The 26134-nt window shown below is 40.8% G+C and overlaps 2 protein-coding genes across 15 annotated transcripts in view; one reads left to right on the top strand and one right to left on the bottom strand.

Annotated features, from left to right (window-relative positions):
- The first annotated feature begins 38 nt into the window (after positions 1-38).
- CCDC121 (coiled-coil domain containing 121) lies at positions 39-3279 on the top strand. 2 transcript variants are annotated; one of them, XM_031655511.1, is made up of 2 exons: positions 39-523; positions 990-3279. In XM_031655511.1, exons 1-2 carry the CDS (start codon positions 156-158, stop codon positions 1942-1944), a joined length of 1323 nt encoding a protein of 440 aa, XP_031511371.1. In that variant the 5' UTR covers positions 39-155; the 3' UTR covers positions 1945-3279. The 2 variants fall into 2 exon arrangements, with proteins under 2 accessions (XP_031511371.1, XP_031511372.1); XM_031655512.1 differs by having other exon boundaries at positions 412-533.
- A 2614-nt stretch (positions 3280-5893) lies between these two features.
- Positions 5894-26134, bottom strand: part of ZNF512 (zinc finger protein 512) — a 39651-nt gene continuing 19410 nt past the window's right edge. For 5 of the 13 annotated variants that reach the window (XM_003908437.4, XM_003908438.4, XM_009183895.3 and 2 more), the window contains 5 exons: positions 21226-21420; positions 13747-13848; positions 12689-12751; positions 11426-11524; positions 5894-7837 (listed from right to left, as the gene is read on the bottom strand). In XM_003908437.4, the coding sequence (XP_003908486.1) occupies positions 7532-7837; positions 11426-11524; positions 12689-12751; positions 13747-13848; positions 21226-21420 (765 nt within the window). In that variant the 3' untranslated portion in view covers positions 5894-7531. Of the gene's footprint in view, positions 7838-8886; positions 9343-11336; positions 12181-12688; positions 12752-13746; positions 13849-21225; positions 21421-26134 lie in introns of those variants that run through there. The other 8 variants (XR_001893953.3, XR_001893952.3, XR_002516864.2 and 5 more) reach the window with 8 other exon arrangements.

The following is a 26134-nucleotide window of genomic DNA, read 5'->3' as shown; positions in this document are numbered from 1 at the left end:
TCTTAGTATCGGGCAGGGCTGGTGAGCCAACTAGTGACAGTGGCGAGGAAGTGGGGGCGCTGAGCAAGCGAGAGGAAGGCTGAAGGGAGCTAGGAAAGGGCGCTGATCTCTGCAGCCGGGGAGGGCTTTTGTCCCCAGGGGGAAGGCGAGAAGAGATGGGGTCCCGAGGGCAGGACTCACACAGCAAGAAAACGAGGCGCATGCCTCTCATTTCGAGCCCGCAGAGAGCGGGGAGCGGAGCCACTGGAGGACCGGCTGCTCGGGTTTATTCGGTAGCCGAGGCGGTTAAACAGTTCAGGGCTGGACCAGCCAGGACTGGAGCAGGGTGCAGCCTCCAGGGTTGCTGGGTAGCACCGAGACCCTTTGAGCACCGAACGGATAAACTACGGGAGTTTTCCGCACTTGCACGTTGTTTTCGCGACTTGCAGGCGCAGGTTCCTGATGCTAGCGCTCATTCCTTGGTAATCACCCTCGGTGAACTACGCAGTTGCCGTGACCTTCAGGATGAATGCTTGGATTCCAGGTGCGAATAGGTACTGGAGGGGAGCTTCCTTCTCACTGAAGGGCTCTCAGAAACTCAGGAAAGATGATGAAAGAGCTTAGAAAAGCATTTCTACTCGCAACCACCCAGTCTGTTTCTGTGGCCCTTTGTAGCTGCTAACAGTGTTCAGTAAGTCATAAGATCTGGCTTTCATACCCAGGCTCTGCCACTTGCTAGTGGTGTGAGTCAGGGGCAATTCACTTAAACTCTCTGAACCTGTTTTCTCTTTTTAAAACTGAGATAGTACCTCCCAGGGTTGTGGTGAACGCACGTTGTAAATGATGAGCTAAATCCGTCATCTTTTACCACTAGCTGGATTCCCCTCACCTTGCATAATGTCTGGAACATTCTGGGTGCTCAGAAATATTCTCCTATATAAATAAAGGACAGTTGTGCACTTCCTAAAGTTTCATTAACTGAGAGAGGAATGTCTCATTTGTTCTTTCAGGTTTGCTGAGGGCCCCAGAAGGCTCCTTCCACCGTATCATAGGCTAATAAATAATTTTGTCAAGCCAGAGAAGCTAACAAAGGTGGAGACAATCCTTAAAGAAAAGATAGTGGCGGAAATGACGGTTCTGAACAAGCATATAAAACAAGCTCAAATCCAGCGGGAACAGCTACTGGAGGAATACAGGGAGCTATACCAAGAAAAGTTACTTGTCCAGGCTGAAAACAGGTTCTTTCTGGAATACCTGACTAACAAAACTGAAGAGTACACAAAGCAACCTGAGAAGGTATGGAACAGCTATTTACAACAAAGTGGAGAGATTGAACGAAGAAGACAAGAATCAGCCTCCGGATATGCAGAACAAATTTCAGTGCTTAAAACAGCGCTCTTGCAAAAGGAAAATATCCTATCCAGTTTGAAGCGGAAGTTGCAGGCAATGAGGGACATTGCTATATTAAAGGAAAAGCAGGAGAAAGAAATACAGACATTACAGGAGGAGAAAAAGAAAGTCCAAGCTGAGACAGCTGCAAAGACACGTGAAGTACAGGCCCAGCTCCTCCAGGAGAAAAGATTACTGGAGAAACAACTGAGCGAGCCAGACAGGAGGCTACTGGGAAAGAGAAAAAGAAGAGAGCTTAATAAGAAAGCCCGGGCCTTGAAGTTGGCAGCAGAGCGGTCTATTTTTGAATACTCCTGTGGCCTCAAAAGAGAGAACCAGCAGTTCAAGAAGGAATTACTGCAGCTAATTGAGCAAGCCCAGAAACTAACGGCTACTCAAAGCCACTTAGAAAACAGGAAGCAGCAGCTGCAGCAGGAACAGTGGTATCTGGAGTCCTTAATCCGGGGGAGGCAGAGATTGCAAGGAAGTCATAATCAGTGCCTAAATAGACAGGATGTTCCAAAGACCACACCCAGTCTTCCCCAAGGCACCAAATCAAGGATTAATCCAAAGTAACTCCTCCTAAAATAACACTGATTAGATAACTGGAGCAAGTACTCTTAAGTGCTACATTAACCTGGTTAGGAAGGCTTTTGGATTCCAGATTGTTATTGTAACATCTCCATCATGAGTGTTAGAGTGAAGATTAGATGGTTTTATCCAACAGTCCTACTAGATATTTGGTAACCAGCTTCCCTTAACTAGTTTTTTCTTTAAATACTCTCGTTAATAAGATACTCCACAAACCTCTAGTTAACCTAACACATGACCCTAACCTAGCCATTTACCATACATCAAACTAGCTAAAGGAAACCAACCCAAGGAAGTGAAAACAGTTGTGATTTATTTCATCTAACTAAATTAGATTTCTTTATAGAGAAAAAGTACCTTTAAGGATAGCATTCCAAATAGACTGAATAGCGTTCTGCTCAGTAAATAACCAGTATCAGTTTATCCTCATTCCTTTTGACCGACTTAGCAGACAAAAGCAGTTTTTATAAGGTTTTTGTAAGTTTGTGCCAGTGACCAGGTAGCTCCTAGTTTTCTCATGAGCGAAAAAGCATTCTGATAACAGCAAGTCCAGTAAGTGCTAGGCAGAGTGACCTTTCATCTGATGTGAAGCCCCTACAAGTTTAGCTTTAAGTAAATTGAGAAGGTAAGAGAAGATGAAGGAGACATCTATTAGGTCAGCTCTTACATTTGAAAATGTTTTCTTTGAAGAAACACATGTAGCATGGAGGTGATTGAATGCCTCCGCTTATTTCAGGAAAATGTATCCAAAAAAAGTTGAAATATTTGGACTTTTTAAAAAGTGTCATCCATTTCCCTAGCAGCATTCTAAAAGATAGAAGTAAAATGATGTTTATTATCCTAAGTGCTTTAGTTTTAGGTCATTTATTAATTTTCTTACAGGTGCACTTTCTAGTACATGAAGTATCTTTTGTAATTAACGCGTGCCATATGTTTATTCCCATTTAGTAGAACTATATATTTTAAAGTATATATTTTTAGGATAGTTATATATTTTGGGGGGGTTCTGTGACATTGAAGTTGGGACTAGTTATTTGAATGCTGAATCCCAGTATAGGAATATAATCTCACATTTTAATATGGGTCCTCTATGGGAAAATAGGATCAACTTTGTTTCCCAGAAATTGTTAGTGATGAAAAACTTCAAAATAATTTTCCTGAATTTTCAGCTTTATTTACATGTAAAGTGAATTCCCTTAAAATTGGATTTAAAAAGGATTCTCCTTCAATATGTCCTTACCTTCTAGCTTTAACAACTTTTCTGTTAAATATGTAGTTTATTAAACGTTATTAAATAAAAACATTTATCCACTGATTTTATTACTGTTCCAATGTAACACATTTTCTGCTTCATCACTCTATTACCACGCTTAAATGTCTTACACGTGCAAATAATAAAAACTAGTTTTAATGCAGAAATTAGGATTTTAGCATGCAGGTGCTTTAAATTAAATCTCAATTCGTGAGCTGAAAATACAGAAACACGGAACAAGGAAAGCATGGTATCCAAGACAAACTTGAAGGCTTATTCTCTGTGGATGTAAAAACCCTAAGACAATATATTTCTAAGGCTGATAAAAAGTTGCAAAGTAGGAAGCATATTAGTTCTTCTGTTAATTCCCCTCCTGCCACTGGTGTCCTGATTATCTGATTCAGGAGTGGGTAACTTCCACCTGATCTCAGTTCATTTTTACTTCTTATCATCCCAGATAATGGATATGGTATACTGCTTGTGGCTGTCCCTTCCAGAGCGAAGGCTTGAAGACATTAAAAGTTGAATGATAACTGATTTCATACCTTGAAATCCATACCTCTAAGTGAGCAGCAAGTTGGCCAACTAAGATTTCAATCTACATTTTGTCTGCTTTGCTATTTAGAAAATTACACAGGGTTAAGAAAGTGAATTTAGATGGAAAATACCTCTGAGGTGAAATTTAAGACCTGCTATGATTGCTAAAATCAAGCTTACAATTGAAATGAAGCCCCTGCAAAAACTGGGGAAGAAACTATTCTAGGCAGAGGCAACAGTGAATGCAAATGCCTTAAAATGGCAATAAGCTTGGTAGGTTCAAGGATAGAAAGGTGTGTGTAAAGTATAGTTGGGGAATGGTCATAGAACATGGGTGGAGGAAAGGAAGATGAGGCTATTAAGGCTAGCAGGAGTTATGAGCACAGAGACGTAGACCGAGGGCCTTTAGCAGGTGAATGACGTCTGATTTACAATGTTAAAAACTACAGCTATTAGGTGGAGTGTATCCAAGCCAGAAGAAAGTGGAAGGAAACCAATTAGGAAGATACTGTAGTCTAGCCAAGAGGTAATGATGGCTTAGATTGGAATGGCAGAAGTACAGTGAACAGATTCAAAATGTAGTTGGTGGTAGACAGGACTTGCTAATGGGTTTGCTATGAGAAGAGAGAGAGGAATCAAGATGAAGCAAGAGTAAATTTCTAAAATGTTCTCTTTTAAGGAGATGTGCAGAATTTTTTTTTTTTTAATATTTTTTGAGACAGTCACTGTGTCACACAGGCTGGAGTGCAGTAGCATGATCACAGCTCATGGCAGCATCTCGATCTCCTGGACCCAAGCAGTCCTCCCATCTTAGCCTCCCAAGTAGCTGGGACTATAGGTGCACACCACAATGTCCAGCTAATTTATTTTTTGTAGAGATGAGATTTCACCACATTGCCCAGGTTAGTCTAGAACTCCTGAGCTCAAGCGATCCTCCAGCCTCAACCTCCCAAAATGTTAGGATGACAGGTGTGAGCCACCATGCCCGGCCCCAGACATTGAGACATACTCATGATGATACAAGAAACCCTACTCAATTTTGTAGCTTGTATTCTACTGTATGACTATATCGCAATTTATCCATTCTGATAATGGATAATTATTGTGTATTAGAGCAGGCTGACAAGAGACCCAAGAATGTATAATGTCTCAAGTAACAGACATTTATTTCTTGCTCACTTAATAGTCTCAGATACATGTTCCTGGTTGGCAAGCAAGTAGCTCTCCTTCAAGAGGTGATTCAGGGAGTCAAGATCCCTTCCATTTTGTGTTCTTCCATCTCCTAGGGCCCCATCAGCACCTGCATTTAGTTGGAAGAAGGGCAAAGAAAGCTTGGAGGTACACCCACTCAAAGTTCTAACCTGCAAGTGGCATTCATCACTCCACTCACATTCCATGGGAAAGGAGTTAGCTGGCTCTCCTTCACTAGAGAGAGTGGAGGGATGGGGGATAACTGGGAAATACAGTCTAGTCATTTGTTCTATAATCCCGTAACTTGCAGAGATGAAAGTAGTTCTCTGATACATGTTTTCAGTATTTCTCTCTTGTAAACTGTACTGCAATAATCATTCTTTTTTGTGTCTCTTTGTATGCCTGGACAAGAGGAGTTTCTCTGTGTATGCCCAGGAGATAAACTGTTAAGTCTTCGGGTACCTATCTTCAACTTTGCTAGCTATTGCCAAATCACTTTTGAAGTGACTGTACCAATTTGCATTCCAAACCATGTATGAAAGTTCATAATACTGTCAAACTTAGTTTATGTTAGTCTAATGAATTTTTTAAAAAAAACTTTAAAACTCAATACTGTAATTAGAATAGTCTTACTGAGTCTTGCTGATCCCTGGTCTTGGTCAGGAAAAAGAAAAGGAATGCCTGCAAGGGGTCCCTGGATGAGACCAGGCAAGTTTCCTATACGAATCCACTTTAATCTCAAACTACTCATTTTAACCAGCATAACTCAGGTTAAATTAAAGATAAAATTTTAACCAGCATAATTCAGGTTAAAATTCAGGTTAACTAAAGAACTACTGAGACAACTGCATGTGGAATTTATTTCAAACTCACCCCCATCTCTAGTCATCTTCTTACCCCCATACAGTGTCAAGGAGTCATGCGGCAGGTCGGCGTCAAAGAACACTGGAAACATCTTTCTGAGAGTCATTTATTTCTTTTGTCATTGCCAAACATTCCCCAGGTCTTACTCACCAGAAATTAACATAGCTTCTTCATTTCTCCTCCCTGACAACCCTCATCTACTGAAAGGGCTTTAAATGCACACTGCCCATGAAAATGCAGAGTGCACATACCATGTCCTTAACTTGTTTCAAAACTACCTATTCTGGCAGTAACCAATTCAGGTTTCGGTGCTCCCTTGTTTGAAAGTGGTCTTCACAAAAGCCCACATTTTAAAGCTATTTGGAGGAGCACAGAGAGTTAAAGTGGTAATAGCCTTTCAGAATTTGAAAAGGTAGTACTTGTCTGTATCAGGGTTCATTTTTTATGTGGCATATGCCACAAAATAGGCAAGAATATATAAGACCAATATTTACGCAAAACGGGGAAGAGAATCCAGAAACACGACAACAAAGCTGCTCTAACCAATGTTCCAGACAAAGTCACCCTCAAAGAGAAATAACCCATTAAACATTACCAGGTAGGCATGAGGTACAGAAAAAGAATTTTTCTTTCCAGCTCCAGATAAATATCTACATCTGGTGTCAAAGTCTCAGGATATAAAGAGGATAGAACTCCATATATAAAAGAGGACAGGACAATATTCTCAGAAAATTCAAAAAGACAGAGGTTGGCTAAGGGGATGGGTGAAAACAGTGGGGTGTAAACTAACAAGTGAGGTAAAGTCCAGGGAGAAGGAATGCACACCTTGGTTTTCCCTCAGTGGCACTACCAGGAGCACTAGGAGACTGTCAAAATATCAGGGGCAATGTGATATTTCTCAATTCTTAAAACCAAAGCAGCAAAAATAAGCTTCAGAAGGCAAGTGATCATAGCTATGGATGAGGCCTCAGGCTCCAGGAAAGTTGGGGCAATATTTATTGCTGCTTCTACTTTCTCTTTCCTGTCATTTTAATGTTTGGGTCACGTTACTCCTAAGGCTGCTTTTCATGTCTGTGGGTCTAGTCACTGCTACTTGGTACAAAGCATTTCCCAGTATAAACAGCATAGGGTAGTTCTAGATTTTTCATCCTAAATGCATTTTCTTATTTTCAGTCTTAAAACCATATTGAGAGGACAAACAGCCTCCATAAAGTTTGTTTCCCAAGGAGACAGAGTAAGCTTATTATATGAATGACAACAGTTCTAGCTTCTAGACTTGTTATATCACAAATACAAAATGACAAATCAGTTATGGTTTTAAAAAATTAATCTGGAATGGTTTCACAAGCTAGATGATGGAGCAGCTACTAAATCAATGGAGCTTCCAAGAACATTCTATACCCCAGGAAGGAAAGGACAACCAAAGAGGTTTCTTAGTTTTGTACAGGGCAAGAGGAGCCTATAGTTGGCCTTGAGAGGGAGCTCTTTGGGAAGATAAGAAAAAAACAAGAGGACTTGAGGAGGAATAGCAGGAAAACCTACTAAAAGGGGAGGGGGGAATCAAAGTGTAAAAAGGGAAGACAGTGAAATTTACACAGGAGGAAGGAGCTGAGAAAGTCACAGCCTTATACAAACAGCTGAAAGAATCTTCACTCAGTCCTCCCAGCACAGGTCCCCGTGACAACAGCATCACATCTGCTTTCCTAGGAGCGTTTTTACACTGACTGCCTATTTCCTTCCTCGTTTATGATTAGTCTTTGGGGGCTTTACTTTCTGGAACTGTGCTGGCACTGGCTCCTGCTCTGGTTCCTTACAGGAGGCTGACACTACCAGTTCCTCATTTCTCCTCTGATCCTTCCCTACTCTAAGACTCAGCTCTGTCTCAGGAAGCTCAATGCCAGGCTGCTGCCGCCTTCTTAGAGACCTTCTGCTCCTGTGCTGCTGCCTCCGCTTTTCTTCTTCTTGCTGCCGCTGCTTTATCTTCATCAGCTTTTCAAAGCTTTTGGTTGTTGTTGGGTTTACAACAAACCAGTCCTAGAGAGGCAAAATAGAAATGTCATCCAGTTGAAACTATAGTGAAGAACATAAAGGTGGAGGAAGAATGGAAAAAGGCATGATTAGGGCAGAACACAGTAAGAAGGAAACAGATATGGAACCATACCTCAGGATTCTATATTTTAAGATGGAGAAATCCAATACAGAGCAGCTATTATAAGCACATATTTTGTAAGGCATAATTCTAGGGACTTTAATAAATGATCTATAAAGTCTGTTTACTTAGCATCATCCCACTCTTATATCTCCTGAGTATAAATCTCATCGTGAGACGTAACACACTGAGCCATAGGAGATTTTTATTCCATGATGGCATCGTAACTAAGAGTATCAATTTTGCAGCCAAGACCTCCTGGGTGCAAATCCCAGCTCTGTTTCTAGATACATGACCATGGGCAAATTACTTAACATTTTCGAGGCTCAGTTTAAAAAATTAAGGGGTAGGGGACATGAAATCCAATTATAAAGTATTTTTGCCAAAAACCAAAGAACTTCAATCTTATCAAGTGATCTGTTCAATCTTCTAAATCTACCAATTCATAGGAAAAGTCAGGATAGGGAGTTGAGCCCAATCTCTCTGCCCCACTGCAAGACTCCACTGCAGTGGTCCCTGTACGTCAAAAACAAACAATAACAACAACAAAAAGCAAAAGAGGAAATAGCCAGGATAGAGGAATACTACCATAGAGTGCAATCAGCAAAATTCCAGAATGTGGGTACATGTATGTGACAAGTGATCCGGTTTCTTCAATAAATGGCAAATGTGTAAAAAGGAAGAGGAAGCTTTTAGTCTTGCACCATGTAATGAGATAGCCACTAGCCACGTGTGGTAAGTGATGTGTTTAAATGTAAGTAAAACAAATTAAGATATGCTTTCATGTAAAATATACACCAAATTTCAAAGACTTGGTATGAAAAAAATGTAAAATATCTCAATAATTTATTGATTTACATGTTAAAAATAACTTTAGATATATTGGGCTTAATAAATTATTAACATTAGTTTCATCTTTTTAAAATACTTTTTTAATGTGGCTACTAGAAAATTTTAAATTATATACATGGCTCACAGTACATTTTTTTTGGATAGTACTGCTCTAGATTAAAACAAACAAATGCAATACTTGGACTTTGTTTTAGATCCCAATTTGAATAAATCAACTCTGAAAAAACATTATAAGATAATCAGGGAAATTTAAATAACAACTGGATATATGATAATATTAAAATTCTTAACTTTTTAAGGTATAATGATGTTTGTGGTCATATGTTTTCAAAAGTCATCTCTTACAGATACATATTGAAAGAAGCACTTACAGGTGAAATTATATGTGGAATTTGCTTTAAAGTAAGCCTTTAAGGGAGGAGAAAAGTGAGGTTATAAATGACACAAGATTGGCCATACACTGATGGTTGCTGAGGATGGCTGACAGCACACTGGGTTCATTATGCTACTTTCTCTACTTTCGTGTGTTTGAAATTTTCTGTTAAAAAAAAAAAAAGTAGTGTAAGAAAATGTGATGGAGGGAGGAAGAAACAGGGTAAAGATGTTTTTACCACCCACAAAATTCATAAATAGAGGCATAAATCAATAAACAAATGCCTGGGAGCATGCCCCAAACCAAATGAAATCTGTTGGTTCCAACTCCATTGGTTTTAACTTTTTAGGAAGAAAATGGACAAACCAGTTAACTATATAAAGGCCAGATTTTGTCAGGAGATAATTACCTTTTTTTTTTTGAACAGAGTCTTGCTCTTTCGCCCAGGTTGGAGTGCAGTGGCGCAATCTCGGCTCACTGCAACCTCCGTCTCCCGGGTTCAAGCAAATCTTCTGCCTCAGCCTCCCAAGTAGCTGGGATTACAGGTGCCTGCCACCATGCCAGCTAACTTTTTAGTAGAGATGGGGTTTCACCATGATGGCCAGGCTGGTCTCAAACTCCTGACCTCAGGTGATCTGCCCGCCTCGGCCTCCCAAAGTGCTGGGATTACATGCGTCAACCACAGTGCCCCGCCGATATTTACCTTTTAAATACTCCCTGAAGCAAAAAAAGATATGCTATTATGACTAAAAAGATATGACTGCCTTCAGAAGACATCTCAGATTTTGGTCAGGGATTCTGAAAGCTTATGCCAGTAAAGCAACAGAAACCAAACTTTATGGAAGTAATTAAGACTCACATTGTTAAGTACTATCAAATTTGAGGGCAGAGAATAAATAAAGGTGTTCCCTTTATTTTTCCACATCAGGCAGCAATAGTTTCTGCAGTAAGATATTCCAAAGAGAATGCACATTGTATTCCTAAGCTGTTGTAGTAGGAGTATGTAATTATATCATAAACAATTTCTCTGTTCACCTGTATTACTAAAAAACCTTCCCCAAGAGAAAATCTTTGACCTTCTGAACTTTAAAGCATTTTAATATACAATTTTTAAATTTTTTTATTTTGAAAAATTACAAACCTTCAGAAAAGTTGTAACAGTTCAATGAACAATCAAATTTACCATTGTTAATCTCTTTCCTTCCTCTCTTCCTTCTTCCCTCCTTCTTTCTTTTGTTGAACGATGTGCAAGTTACTTGCAGACATCATAATACTTCATCCCTAAACACTTCAGCATATATCTGCCTAAGGGCATTTTCCTGCATGACTACAACTATCACCTTTGGGAATGTCAACACTGACACAATACTATTATTTAATATAGTCAGCATTCAAATTTCCCCAACTGTCTCAATAATGTCCTTTATAGTTGTTTTATCCAGTATTTTAAACAGCATTAAAAATGGGTTGCTGGAAGACATCAGAATGCTAGAAGGCGTGAATGTATAGAGATCACTGTGAAACAAGAATTTCGAACATGTAAATTCAACCTGGTTCCCAAATGTTTAACTTAATTGGATTTAAAGGAATTAGAAGAGTTCAGGCTGGGCACGGTGGCTCACACCTGTAATGCTAGCACTTTGGGAGGCCGAGGCAAGTGGATCACCTGAGATCAGGAGTTGAAGACCAGCCTGGCCAACATGGCAAAACCCCGTCTCTACTGAAAATACAAAAATTAGCCAGGTGTGGTGGCAGATGCCTGTAATCCCAACTACTCAGGGAGTATTGCTTGAACCCGAGAGCTGGAGGTTGTAATAAGCCCTCCAGACTGGGCAACAGAGCGAGACTCTGTCTAAAAAAAAAAAAAGGAAGAAGAGTTCAAGGATGCTTACAGTCACAGTGATTTTTTTTTTGAGTCAGGATCTCTGTTGCCTAGGCTGGAGGGCAGTGGCGCAATCAGCTCACTGCTGCCTCAAAACTCTTGGGTTCAGGTGATCCTCCTGCCTTGGCCTCCCAAAGTGCTGAGATTACAGGCATGAGCCACCCCACCCACCCATCAGAGTGTCTTCAAATACTTTCACAGAAAAATACAATTATATATCTAAGTTTAGAGAACATTTTAACTCTAATGTCTCTCGTAACCACTTTAGAGTTACTTTCCTTGAGAGCCTTAATCTGTAACAACAGGGAGAAAGTCTACCTCTCTTGTGGCTTACATATCAGGTCCACAGGATTACAAAAACCTCACCTCAGCATGGACAGAGTTGATGTGATACTTGACACCACTCTCTGACACAAATTCTTTCTGACATAGAAGACATTTGTATTTTCCAGCCACAAAGTTTCCCTATTTCCAAGAGAGAAACAAAAAGAATTATTGGTAAATTTAGAAACACATACCTGGGTTATGTGTAGGGACTGTTAGAGATGAAAAGAGGGAATTCTATTTCAGCAAAGGTTAAGAAGGAAAAAGATCAAATATAGTAATAGATTTAGGCAAACCAGCTTGGATGGATGATTACCAACATAAATCCATCCTAGTGCAATTCTGTTCCAATCACCCACCCTACTTCAACACAACCTGAAAGTCTCCTACTTTTTCTCAGGTAACATGCCACATCTTTCTAGCTTCCTATGTTGCTTTAACTTCACTTCCAGGTTGTCTTGGTTCCTCCCCCAAAATGATCAAATGCCCAAAATTCACCAGAGGCACCAATGTACAATTCTTCCCACTATGATCCACTGTTGCAAAAAGTGCCTTCAAAATCCAGAATTAGAAGAGTACCATCCATAATACCTAGTTTAAGGACTCAGAAACTAGGATCAAGATGACAAACTCCTAAGCATTCCTGGACAGATCTGGTTTAGATGCCTACAACTCCCTTGTTGCCTTGAACTGAGACTTCTCTCCCCTCCTGAAGCTTCAGGTTTCCATGGTGCTCATTTTGTGTGAGGAGATTGGAAAATGGCAGCAATTCCCATGGCTGGTAGGTTGTAGGACACCTGGGTCAACATGGAAAAGATTCAGTGAGGTGAATCGCTGTTAGCCTGACACCCTATCCCACCTCCCATCCCCAGAGGCCAGTATGGTTCAGATGGGTATAGAGGATCTTTACCAATCCAGATAAGCACATATAAGGTGATTCTACAGTGTTTCAGGCCCACCCAAACAGGGCAGGCCCAGTGTAGGAGACGCTCAAATGCAAGGAGCTGAATCTCTTAGAATTCAGGGATAGGAACTCAGGGTAGGAACTCAGAACAAATATATTTTTCTCTGAATTCCTTTAACTTGATAATGACTTTGTGACTATGGTGATCTTTTCTAAGCCTTGGACATGCCCTGGCATCCCACCCAATACCAGACCAATAATCTTTGAGACATAAAAAACTAAAGCAGCCTCTGAAGATAATGGTAAACAGGACAACTAGCTGTTCACCTAAACTGAATTCTCTTCCATGTCAGACTATTTTAGAGGACATGTTAAGATATTAAGTTTAAAAAGTTACAAACCAATGTACAAGAGCCCAGGTGAGCTTTAAGGCCAGATACACTACTGTAGACAGCCTCACAGCCCTGAAAAAGAGAAGAAATAGTGTGAAGACTATGCCAAATAGCTCCCTTCTCTGAACAATCTAGCCATTTACGCTGACCAACTCCACATTTGAAGGAAGAAAACCAATAATCTGTGCCACAAACTAAACGAAAAAAGAATATACGTGCAAGCCACAAAAGCAAGAAGAAAAGCCAAGGAAAGGTAAAAAGAAAAGAAACAGAAGGTGAACAAGTTTTTTAGGAAAGATTAAGCCATTTCCTTCCCTTGGTACCTTCTCTGACACTTAAGAGAAACATGGAAAATTATATAGTTAGTTTTTTTTAAAATCTGCTTTATTTAGTGCAAATGTGTTCCCTCTTCTTTTATATTTACTCCTCTGCAAAGTACTGAATCTACTATAGCTGTGATGGTTTAAAGATGGCTCTCTCCCTCATCTTGACTCTAGAAAATAAAAATATTTTTAGAATCGTAAAAATAAAGATGGCTGCAAATTATCTTCCACTCTTGCCATCAAGAAGTGGAGTCTAGTTACCCTTCCTGTGAATCTGGGTTAGTCCCATGATTCCTTTGATCAATAAAACACCATGGAAGTGATGCTGGCAAATTCTGAAGCTAGATTTTAAGAGATGTGCAGCCCTGCTTTCATGTTCTCAAAATATTCTCTGAAAAGTCAGTCACCGTGTACCCTGCTGGTAGCCCAACTACTCTGCTAGAGAAAGAGGCCATATGGACAGCCAAGCTCCCAGATAAATGCAGCTGCACAGAAACCATCTTGAACATTCCAGTCTCACTGAGTTTCCAGCTGAACGCACTCTCATGAGTGATTCCAGCTGATGCTACATACCGCCGGAGAACTGCCCTGCTGAGCCTTTACAGAATTACTGCTCTACAGAATTGTGAACAAATAAAATAACTGTTTTAAGCCACTGAGGCTCAGGTGTTTTGTCATGAAGGAATAAATAACAGAAGCATGCTTGATAAACATTTACTGAATAAATGAATGAGAAAGAACCACCTGGTTAGGACACTGAATACGATGATATTTCTTGATATCTGTCTTCCATTTATGTAGTACTTCCTGGCTGAAGGTTGGCAGCCCTGGGCGAGTATATTTTAACTACAAGACAAGACAACCAGAAACATTAGATAAATCCAACTCCCAACCAAAATATCCCAAAAGTTTCACACCCAACTCTTTAGGTTATATAATTCTGAAATCTATACTTTTGAATACAAAAAAACTGTAAGATATAAGACCCTGTAAAGTACCTGAAACTGGTAAGTATACTGGTCTATTGTTTGTCTTAGAAAAGTTTGATTTTTAACAGAGGACAAGAGACTCAGATATATTTCACCTACAGTTTAAAAAGAAAAAAAAGCTACAGAGTACTACACAGAATTAAAATATGTGTTAAAAAAGAACGATTCATAGGTTCTAATGATTAGGAAAGAAAAAAATAAATTTAAAAAATGTTAAAAGAGAGAGAGGGATACGGGCCGGGCGCGGTGGCTCAAGCCTGTAATCCCAGCTCTTTGGGAGGCCGAGACGGGCGGATCACAAGGTCAGGAGATCGAGACCATCCTGGCTAACACGGTGAAACCCCGTCTCTACTGAAAAATACAAAAAACTAGCCGGGCGAGGTGGCAGGCGCCTGTAGTCCCAGCTACTCGGGAGGCTGAGGCAGGAGAATGGCGTAAACCCGGGAGGCGGAGCTTGCAGTGAGCTGAGATCCGGCCACTGCACTCCAGCCTGGGCCACAGAGCGAGACTCCGTCTCAAAAAAAAAAAGAGAGAGAGGGATACAAATTTGCATTCGTATACTCATCGTAAATGTAGATGAGTAAAAGGTTAGAAGTGTATAAATCAAAATAGTAACAGTGGTATTCTCTGGTAGAATTTTTTTTTTTTTTTGAGACAGAGTCTCGCTCTGTCGCCCAGGCTGGAGTGCAATGGCGCGATCTCGGCTCACTGCAAGCTCCGCCTCCTGGGTTCACGCCATTCTCCTGCCTCAGCCTCCCGAGTAGCTGGGACTACATCTCTGGTAGAATTTTGAATCATTTTAATACTTTTTCCTACCTATCTGCATTTCTAATTTTTCTTCAATTATAACATGCTAATTTTGGTATTTTTAAAATTCTAAAACAAAAAAATTAAGGTTCAAGATGAAACAGGGATATGAGAGAAATCAGGGAACAGAATATATAATATTTGCTTATACTTCAAAAGTAGAATTATTTCTAGCACTTCTTTTTACAGGCTTTGACTTGAGTTGATCTCTCCTTACAACTACAACTAGAGTTTCCAGAGAGGAGAGAGCAACCTGCACAGACAATTCTTGCAAAGTCCACCATGGGTAAATAGTTGTATTTCTGGTGAGTAAACAATCTTCCTGCTTTGACAATGGAAGTGTCTGAAAAGAAGCTGATTTCTCTGCGACAAAAAAAACATACCCAAAGCCCATAAAGGTAATGGAGGAAGTAAGGAAGGTAGCCCAAAGAACCTCTGGTAAATCTTTGAAAGAATAGAGTACACAGTACTTTCATAGAGTACAGAGGTGGCTTTATTTATAAGCATTTAGTCTCCTCTGAAGCTAGTGTAAATGGGCCTATCTAAAATCTTTTTTACAGCTCCATAGTACATAGTTTATATAAATACAGTTATAAATGTATCATAAATATGATAGTAATAAACTATCATATTTATGGAAATGAAGTACTATCCAGCTATAAAAAAAGATGAGGATGATTTCTATAAACACATGTGGAGTAATTTCCAGGATAAACAGTTGACCCTTGAACAACATGGGTTTGAACTGTGCAGGTCTTATATGTGGATTTTTGCAACCAAAGACCAAAAATACTGTATTTTCAATACACAAAACCCATCTACATAGAAGACCACTTATATGAAATACACAGGTTTGGCAGGGCTGACTGTGGAACTTAAGCATGCACAAATTTGGGTATTCACAGAGGTCCTGGAACCAATGTCCAATATATACTGAGGGACAATTGTGTGTGTGTGTGTGTGTGTGTGTGTGTGTATATATATATGTTTGTCTGTTTTATTTTTTTTTTTTTTGAGATGGAGTCTCGCTCTGTTGCCCGGGCTGGAGTCTAGTGTTGCTATCTTGGCTCACTGCAACCTCCGCCTTCTAGGTTCAAGCGATTCTCCTGTTTCAGTCTTCCAAGTAGCTAGGACTACAGGCGTGCGCCACCATGCCCAGCTAATTTTTGTATTTTTAGTAGAGACAGGGTTTCACCATGTTGGCCAGGATGGTCTCAATCTCTTGACCTCGTGATCTGCCTGCCTGGGCCTCCCAAAGTGCTGGGATTACAGGCATGAGCCACCACATCCGGCCACAACTATACTATTAAGTGAAACAAAGCAGAGTACCAAAACAATTATCTGTAGTAAGAAAGAAGGGAATATAAGAAAATATACATGTATCTGATGATCCATCACATAAAAATACAGGAAGGATAAACTAAAAATGAATGAGTTTGGTTATCTTTGGAGGTAGATGGGAACACAGTAGAAAGAAAAGGGGAATGGGAATGGAATAGTTGGGATGAGGAGTAGTGACTCAGAACATATCTCTTTGAATATGTCTGATTTAGAACCATGGTGGTTTCATATACTCCCAAAATAAATGACTAGTTACATTAAATAGGATGCAGGGGAAACCCAAAACTTAATAAGAATAACACATGAATCTATTACAAATAAGTGACACAATGATGGGGACAGGAAAGAAAAAACCAACCTCAGTAACTTTGGAAAATACTATTTTCACTATATACTGTAAGGCTCAAGATGAAAAGAAGTATATATAAATACAGAAAATTTGTTTTTTACAGGGGAATGAGTTGGTAATTCTGAAACTATTTTATGTACTACTAGAATTGAGCAAATAAGTAAATATACTGTGGATAATGAGAACCAGGTTTCTCACTGCTGGAGAAAGAAGTTACAAATAAGGAAAAAGGAAGACTAGAAGGAAACTTGTGGTGTTGGATTGGAAATGAAGGTCTCATGGCTTTTAATATACATACAGATAGCCATAAAAATAAATATGGATGTGTACGTGTGCATGTATGACTATACATGCATTTATATCCTAACTCTTATCTACCAAGAAGGCACAGAAACAATGACACTCCAGTAGAACAAGGACTAAAATATATTTTAGAACAAGGACTTCTAAACATATTCTTTAATAAAAGGAACCAGGATTCCTTAGAGAAATAGTTGATTCCAGGGCTGGGGCCGGAAAAATGGAAGATAAGCCTACGGCCTGTCTTATCATGTCATAAAGTAAAAAATGTTCTCAAAAAAAGATAGGGGATGTCAAAAAGACATAGGAGCCCACTTGAAAGAGCTCTCAACTGCCAAATCTGGGACATGTTAAGCAGCAAAATAAATAATAATGGCACTGGATTATAACCCATGGAATAAAATAAATATCATTGAGTCTTTACTTACACAAATAAATAGAGAAAAACAACAGATCTTTTCACAGTAGAGTTCTAATCAATAATTATAGAAAAAATCATGGAAACTGAAAACCATTATGTAAACATCACAGGCATAACTGTTGCAGGTGGCCAGGCGCAGTGGTTCATGCCTGTAATCCCAGCACTCTGGGAGGCCGAGGGGGGGTGGATCACAAGGTCAGGATTTCGAGATCAGCCTGGCCAATATGGTGAAACCCCGTCTCTACTATAACTACAAAAATTAGCCAGGTGTGGTGGTGCGCACCTGTAGTCCCAGCTACTCGGGAAGTTGATGTAGAAGAATCACTTGAACCCGGGAGGCGGAGGTTGCAATGGGCCGAGACCACGCCACTGCGTTCCAGCCTGGATGACAAAGTAAGACTCCGTCTCAAAAAAAAAAACCAAAAAAAAAAAAAAAAAACCTGTCACTGGCAAATATCGTCAATGGATGCTAATCTAAGTAGGCAACAGTATAAGAAACAGGATATGTGCATATTCCATCTCCCCACAAAATATTCACTAATTACAAATGGGAAGATTGTAGTTTTGCCATTGAGATACTTAGAAAACACACCATAAGCAACTGATCAAAGTTATCATCATCAGTAAGAGACAAATCAACATCATATACCTTTTGATATGATACATGGAGAAGGGCCAACATTGCTTCAGTGGTATTCTTGTCAAACACACATAGAACTCTCAACCTAATCTTGAGAAAATATCATGCAAATCCATATTGGGGAACATTCTAAAAAATAACCAGCCAGTTCTCTTCAACAGCATCAAAGACATAAAAGACAAAGCCAGGGGAACTATAACAGATTGGAAGAGACTAAGGAGACATAGAAATGAAATAAAATGTGGTATCCTGATAATATCCTAAGGTATGGTTATGTAAGGCATTAGGAGAAGCTAGGTGAAGAGCATTTGGAAACTCTGCTAACTAGTCTAAAATTATTTCAAAGTTAGAAGTTTTTTAAAAAGAATATACATTGCTTATATATACATCAAGAAACAGTGGAAAGATGCACAAAAAGCTGATAAAAATGGTTAACCATGGGGACAGGACAGAACAAGGACGTAGTGGGAGTGGGCTAATTCAATGTTTAGCATCATTTCGAGTTTTTTAACCATTTGAAGAATATGTTATCTACTCAAAAAGATAAAATTTTTATATTTAAGAAAGAATAATGCCTTTTACCTATACGCTGTCAAAAATATAAACCAGGCCATGCACAGTGGCTCACGCCTGTAATCCTAGCGCTTCAGGAGGCCGAGGCGGGCAGATTGCCTGAGCTCAGGAGTTTGAGACCAGTCTGGGCAACATGGTAAAACCCATCTCTGCAAAAATTAGCTGGGCGTGGTTGTACATGCCCGTAATCCCAGCTACTTGGGAGGCTGAGGCACGAGAATCGCTTGAACCTGGGAGGCGGAGGATGCAGTAAGCCAAGATCGAGCCATTGCACTTCAGCCTGGGTGACAGAGCAAGACGCTGTCTCAAAAAAAAAAAAAAAAAAAAAAAATATATATATATATATATATATATATAACCTATTTGATGATTTTAGGAAAGCATCTGCTGGATGAGAATACTCAACTTTATCAATGAGTTAACAAATATTTATTTATTTATCTATTTATTTTTTGAGATGGAGTCTCACTCTGTCACCCAGGCTGAAGTGAAGCACAATCTCGGCTCACTGCAACCTCTGCCTCCCAGGTTCAAGTGAATCTCCTGCCTCAGCCTCCCGAGTAGCTGCGAGTACAGGCAAGCACCACCATGCCCAGCTAATTTTTTGTATTTTTAGTAGAGATGGGGTTTCACCGTGGTAGCCAGGATGGTCTTGATCTCCTGACCTCGTGATCCGCCTGCCTTGGACTCCCAAAGTGCTGCGATTACAGGCATGAGCCACTGCGCTTGGCAACAAATTTATTTATTTTATTTTATTTATTTTATTTTTATTTTTATTTTTATTTTATTTTTTGAGATGAAGTCTTGCTCTGTGGCCCAGGCTAGATTGCAGTGGCATGATCTTGGCTCACTGCAACCTCTGCCTCCCAGGTTCAAACTATTCTCCTGCCTCAGCCTCCCCAGTACCTGAGACTACAGCTGGGACTACAGGTGTGTCCCACCTGGCTAATTTTTTTTTTTGAGACAGATTTCTGCTCTTGTCGCCCAAGCTGGAGTGCAATGGCATGATCTCGGCTCACTGCAATCTCTGCTTCCCAGGTTCAAGTGATTCTCCTGCCTCAGCCTCCCAAGTAGCTGGGATTACGGGCGCCCGCCTCCATGTCCAGCTAATTTTTGTATTTTTAGTAGAGAAGGGGTTTTGTCATGTTAGCCAGGCTGGTCTCGAACTGCTGACCTAAGGTGATCAGCCTGCCACGGCCTCCTAAAGTGCTGGGATTACAGGTGTGAGCCACTGTAGGCCCAGCCACTAATTTTTAAAACATTTTTAGTAGAGATGGGGTTTCATCATGTTGACGAGGCTGGTCTCGAACTCCTGACCTCGTGATTCGCCCACCTCGGCCTCCCAAAGTGCTGGGATTACTTTACAGGCGTGAGCCACTGCGCCCGGCCAGTTAGCAAATATTTAAATTTCCTTATGATATCCTATGCACAGTGAAACCTGACTGTAATATCATGAGATAACTATCCCTGTGCAAAACCCACATTTAAATTGGATTTAGATAGCCATGTACTTTAGCCTGTAGCAGGAAAAAAAAAAAAAAAAAAAAGTAGAAATAAGTCCAAAACAAGAAAGTATACTCTAATATTCAAAAATACAATCCAATTCCTTGAACACCAGGAGCATCCACCAGGAGTGCACACCTACCACCCTGGACTGATTTTTAGACCAAAAAAAGACATAAGTGTTAGAAAACTAGGGTGTGACCTTACTTTCCTTTCTTTTCCTTTTTTTTTTGGAGACAAAGTTTCACTCTGCCGCCCAGGCTGGAGTGCAGTGGTGCAATCTCAGCTCACTGCAACCTCCACCTCCCGGGTTCAAGCGATTCTCCTGCCTCAGCCTCCTGAGTAGCTGCAACTACAGGTGCCCACCACCACACCTGGCTAATTTTTGTATTTTTAGTAGAGATGGGGTTTCACCATGTTGGCCAGGATGGTCTCAATCTCCTGACCTCATGATCCACCCACCTCAGCCTCCCAAAGTACTGGAATTTCAGCCTTGAGCCACTGCGCCCAGCCTTACTTTCTTGTAAGACATAACATTCCTCTCACATAGGTCAGAGCCCTATGCCAAATGTGAACTTCTTGATACCCTGGAGAATAAGAGCCCTTTGCTCCTCTCTTACTCCTTATTACGTATCCCTTCGACCTGCTCCCAAGACAATCCCATAGTCATATATCCTTGTCTCCTTTTGGCTAAATAATGCCCCTTCTTCTGTGATCTATTCTAATAGATTCTAATAGATCCAAGGGCTTCCAAACAGGTTCTGCACCCCTCAGAAGTATGCTTGGGGCCGTGTAGGGGAACAATAAAAGGATCAAGAAGAAGAAGGCCAAGTAGACAACGCTTTGGGCTCACTACTCACAGCTACTCAGAGCAAATCTGTTTTTAAGTTATTTTATATACTGGTGTTTTGCATAGGATTTTATTTTGAAAAAAGCGGGGGAGAGGAGTTCTGTTACTACAAAACAAACTGAAATCACTTATCTCAACTAAATATAAACTACTACATATGAACTAGCAAAACAAAAACACATTAAACAAAAATCTAATCTGGGAATTCAGGTTCCCTCTGGAAGTAGTCCAGAATTAAGAGGGCTCTTTAAGGAATTTACGAAACAGACTGTCGCTGTAGAACCTAACTGAATCCAAATACCGAAGCTAGATCAGATGTACTCTATCTCCAAGGATAAACAACAAAATACTGCCTGTCACGTACTCATTCAAGTGCATTTACTTCTCTGTGTACAGTAGGCACAACGTTAGACATAATGGTTCCCAAATTGATACATGCTTCTGCCTTACCTTTCGATCATCAGGTACCAGGTCCTGAAGCACCTTCCTCTTGGGCCATTCCTTGGCCAGTTCAGCAGAGGCCAGCTCCTGCAGGTGGTATACAGCTATCTTGGCAGAACGTCTCTGAACTCGGCCCCCACTCTTTGACTCTAAGTTCATCTCCTTTAAGCACTCTGGCTGTCCTGACTCTGGAAAGAAGGATATCTGCAAGAACGAAACACAGCAAAACATAGGCCTGAGAAGTGGCATCTATCACAGCCAGTGATTAAAGGCTGAGCTTCCTGCTCTAAATATCAAAAGAGTTATGTAGTAGAGATTGCTAACCACTAGCATCAAGTTCCACCATATTAATGTATATTTTACTAGTAAAAAAAAAAAGCTTCTTGGGGCCAGGCGTGGTGGCTCACGCCTGTAATCCCAGCACTTTGGGAGACCAAGGCGAGTGGATCATCTGAGGTCAGGAGTTCGAGACCAGCCTGGCTAATATGGTAAAACCCTGTCTCTACTAAAAATATAAAAATTAGCTGGACGTGGTGGCATGCGCCTGTAGTCCCAGCTACTCGGCAGGCTGAGGCAGAAGAATCGCTTGAACTACGGAGGTGGAGGCTGCAGTGAGCCAAGATGGCGCCATTGTACTCCAGCCTGGGTGACAATGAAACTCTGTCTCAAAAAAAAAAGGCTTCTTAGTAGTTAAAAGACACATTCGTATGCAAAGAAACAAATCTTAACCCATCCCTCACACTATATATACAAATTAACTCAAAATGGACCATAGCCCTAAATGTAAAACATAAAACTATAAAATTTCTAGAAGAGAGCAAGGGAGAAAATGTGTGTGATCCTGTGTATGATGGTTTTTTGATGTGCCAAGTTGGCTGGGATACAGTCATCAGTTAGTCAATCAAACATAAATCTAAGTGTGTTGATGTGAAGGTATTTTGCAGATGTGATGAAAGTCTACAGTTGACTTTAAGTAAGAGAGATCCAGCAGAAGAGGCAGGAGAGATTCAAAGCATGAGAGACATCCAACCTGCTGTCTCTGACTTGAAGACAGCCATGAGCCAGGGAATGCAGGTGGCCTTTGGAAACTAAGAACTCTTAGCCCACAGCAAATAAGGAAAGGAGCTCCTGCAACTGCACGGAACCGAATTCTTGAACAATCTGAATGAGTCTGGAAACATATTCTCCCACTAGAGCCTCTAAAAAACAACAGCCCTACCGACACTGATTCCAGCCTGGTGAGACTCTAAGCGAAGGAACGAGCTGAGGCATCCTGTAACTGGATTTCTGACCTAAAGAACGGTGAGATAATAAATTTGTGTTGCTTTAAGCCATTCAGTTTGTGGTGATTCACAGTAGCAACAGAAAATTATACACTGAGGGCCAGGCACAGTGGCTCACACCTATAATCCCAGAACTTTGGGAGGCCGAGGCAGGCGGATCACCTGAGGTCAGGAGTTTGAGACCAGCCTGGCCAACATGGTGAAACCCCATCTCTACTAAAAATACAAAAATTAGCCAGGTGCGCTCATGGGCACCTGTAATCACAGCTACTCAGGAGGCTGAGGCAGGAGAATCACTTGAGCCCGGGAGGCGGAGGTTCCAGTGAGCTGAGATCACACCACTGCACTCCAGCCTGGGCAACAGAGCAAGGCTCTATCCAAGAAAAAAAAAGGAAAGAAAATTATACATTGAGTTAAGCAAAGATTTCTTAGATACGACAAAAGCATTTTCCATAAATGAAAAAATATATAAATTGAACTATATCAAAATTTAAAACTCTATTCTTCAAAAGACAATGTTAAAAAAAAGATAAAGAACTTGTATCCGGAATGATAAAAAACCCAGAATATATCCCAAACTTAATAAGACAACAAAAATCCTCCCCCCAAAAATGAACAAAGAATTTGAACAGACACTTCATTAAAGACATACAAATCACCAGTAAGCACATGCAAAGATGGTCAACAGGCCGGGCGCGGTGGCTCAAGCCTGTAATCCCAGCACTTTGGGAGGCCGAGATGGGCGGATCACGAGGTCAGGAGATCGAGACCATCCTGGCTAACACGGTGAAACCCCGTCTCTACTAAGAAATACAAAAAATAGCCGGGCGAGGTGGCGGGCGCCTGTAGTCCCAGCTACTCGGGAGGCTGAGGCCGGAGAATGGCGTGAACCCGGGAGGCGGAGCTTGCAGTGAGCTGAGATCCGGCCACTGCACTCCAGCCTGGGCTACAGAGCGAGACTCCGTCTCAAAAAAAAAAAAAAAAGATGGTCAACAACATTAAGCATTGTTAGTCATTAGGGAAATGAAAATTTAAACCACAGTAAAGTACTACTACATACCTATTAGAATGGATCAAAAAATAAAATTGACAATAATAAATGTAGACAAGGATGCAAAGCAACTGGAGTTCTCATACTTCGTCGGTGGGAATGCAAAATGGCACAGCCACTTTGGGAAACAATGCAGCAGTTTCTTATGAGTTAAATATACATTAATCATATGACCCAGAAATCTCATTCCTAAGTATTTACCCAAGGGAAATTAAAATTTATTTTCACATAAAAACCTTTTTTGCCAGGTGCAGTGGTTCACGCCTGTAATCCCAGCACTCTGGGAGGCCGAGGCAGGTGGATCACTTGAGCCCAGGAGTTCAAGATCAGCCTGGCCAACATGGCGAACACCCATCTCTACTATAAATACAAAAATTGGCTGGGCGTGGTGGCACTCGCCTGTAATCCCAGCTACTTGGGAGGCTGAGGTGGGAGGATAGCTTGAGCCCAGGAGGCAGAGGTAGCAGTGAGCCAAGGTGGCTCCAGCCTGGGCAAAAAAGCAAGACCCTGTTTCAAAAAAAACAAAACAAAACACAACAATCCTTTTGTTTTTTGTTTTTGAGTCAGGTTCTTGCTCTGTCACCCAGGTTGGAGTGCAGTGGCACCATCTCAGCTCACTGCAACCTTCGCCTCCTGGGCTCAAGGCATCCTCCCACCTTAATCTCCCAAATAGCTGGGACTACAGGCGTGTGCCACCCGCACCCAGCTAATGTTTGTATTTTCTATAGAGATGGGGTTTCACCATGTTGCCCAGCTGGTCTCGAACTCCTGAGCTCAAGCAATCCACCTGCATCAGCCTCCCAAAGTGCTAGGATTACAGGCATGAGTCACTGTGCCCAGCCCAAAACCCTCTGTGAATGTTTATAGCAGCTTTATTCATAATTGTCAAAAACTAGAAACAACCAAATGTTCTTCAACCGGTAAGTAGATAAACAACAAACTTGAAACATCCATACAATGAAATCTTAGTCAGGGAAAAAAAAGGAATAAACTAGTGATATATGCAACACATGGATGAATCGCAAATGGATTATGGTAAATGAAAGAAGTTAGACTCAAAGGCTACAGGCTGTATGATTCAATTTACAGGACATTCTGAAAAGGGTAAAACTATAGGATCAGAAAATAGATCAGTGGTTGCCAGGGGCTGCAGCTGGAGGAAAAGGCTGACTAAAGGAACACAAGTCAATTTCAGGAGGTGACAGAATTATAAAACATCTTTTTTTTGTTTGTTTTGAGACAAGGTCTCACTCTGTTACCCAGGCTGGCATGCAGTGGTATAATCACAGCTCTGCAGCCTCAACCTTCTGGGCTCAAGTGATCATCCTACCTCAGTTTCCCAAGTACTTGGGACTACAGGTGTACACCACCATGCCTGGCTTATTTTTTCACTTTTTGTAGAGACAGGGTCTCACTATGTAGCCCAACCTGGTCTCAAACTCCTGGGCTCAGGCAATCCGCCCACCTCAGCTACCCAAAGTGCTGGGATTACAGGTGTGAGCTAAGGAACCCTGACTAGTCTATGTGTTGAGTGTGATAGTGGTTACATGACTATATACATGTGTCAAAATTCTTACTAATTATGCACTAAAATGGTAAACATTATCATATGTAAATTACATCTTAACAAATGACTCTAAAAAAAAAAAATAAACCACAGGGTAGGAAACCTTGGAAATGTAATCAGAAAAAAAAAAAAAAAATTAAACCAAAAAAATGAAAGAGGAACCAGCTGGACAGATGCTCATAAAAGCTCTAGCTATGGGGGAATGCCTTCAGTTTTAAAAGGATAACAATGGGGCTGGGTACAGTGGCTCACGCCTGTAATCCCAGCACTTTGGGAGGCCGAGGTGGGCAGATCACCTGAGATCGGGAGTTCGAGACCAGCTTGGCCAACATGGTGAAACCCCATCTCTACTAAAAATACAAAAATTAGCTGGGCGTGGTGGCACGCGCCTATAATCCCAGCTACTTGGGAAGCTGAGGTGGGAGAATCACTTGAACTCGGGAGGCAGAGGTTGCAGTGAGCCAAGATTGCTCTACAGCACTCCAGCATGGGTAACGGAGAGAAAGTTCGTCTCAAAAATATATAAATACATAAATTAATTAAGTAATGGGCTGGGCACAGTGGCTCACACCTATAATCCCAGCACTTTGGGAGGTCAAGATAAGAGGATCGCTTGAGGCCAGGAGTTCGAGACTGGTCTGTGCTACATAATGAGACACCTGTCTCTACAAAAAATGAAAAACAAAAAAATTAGCTGGGCATGTGGCGCAAGCCTGTAGTCCTAGCTACTTAGGAGCCTAAGGCAAGAAGATGGCTTGAGCCCAAGAGTTCGAGGCTGCAGTGAGCTATGATCCCACCACTGCACTCAAGTCTGAGACAGCAAGATCTTGTCTCTTAAAGAAAAAAAAAAATTTATATATAATATATATATACTATATAAAAATATATGATATAAAATATATAATAATGAGTTTACTTCTGCCTGGACTATACTTTGAATTTTGACTTATCTAATCTAATAATGTTCAAAAGGCAGAAATAAGAAAAGGACAAAGAAAGAACAAAGAAGAGCGAACA

This window comes from Papio anubis, chromosome 14 (assembly GCF_008728515.1).
Source record: "Papio anubis isolate 15944 chromosome 14, Panubis1.0, whole genome shotgun sequence".
Taxonomy (NCBI): Eukaryota; Metazoa; Chordata; class Mammalia; order Primates; family Cercopithecidae; genus Papio; species Papio anubis.
Note: the sequence above shows the minus strand (reverse complement) of the source record. Positions and strands in the feature narration are given on the sequence as shown.

Excerpts from the sequence above, each read along its gene's own strand:
- CCDC121 (XM_031655511.1), top strand. The coding sequence starts at position 156 with ATGGGGTCCCGAGGGCAGGACTCACACAGCAAGAAAACGAGGCGCATG. Across the intron at positions 524-989 it reads GATGAATGCTTGGATTCCAG|GTTTGCTGAGGGCCCCAGAA; the intron begins GTGCGAATAGGT and ends TTGTTCTTTCAG.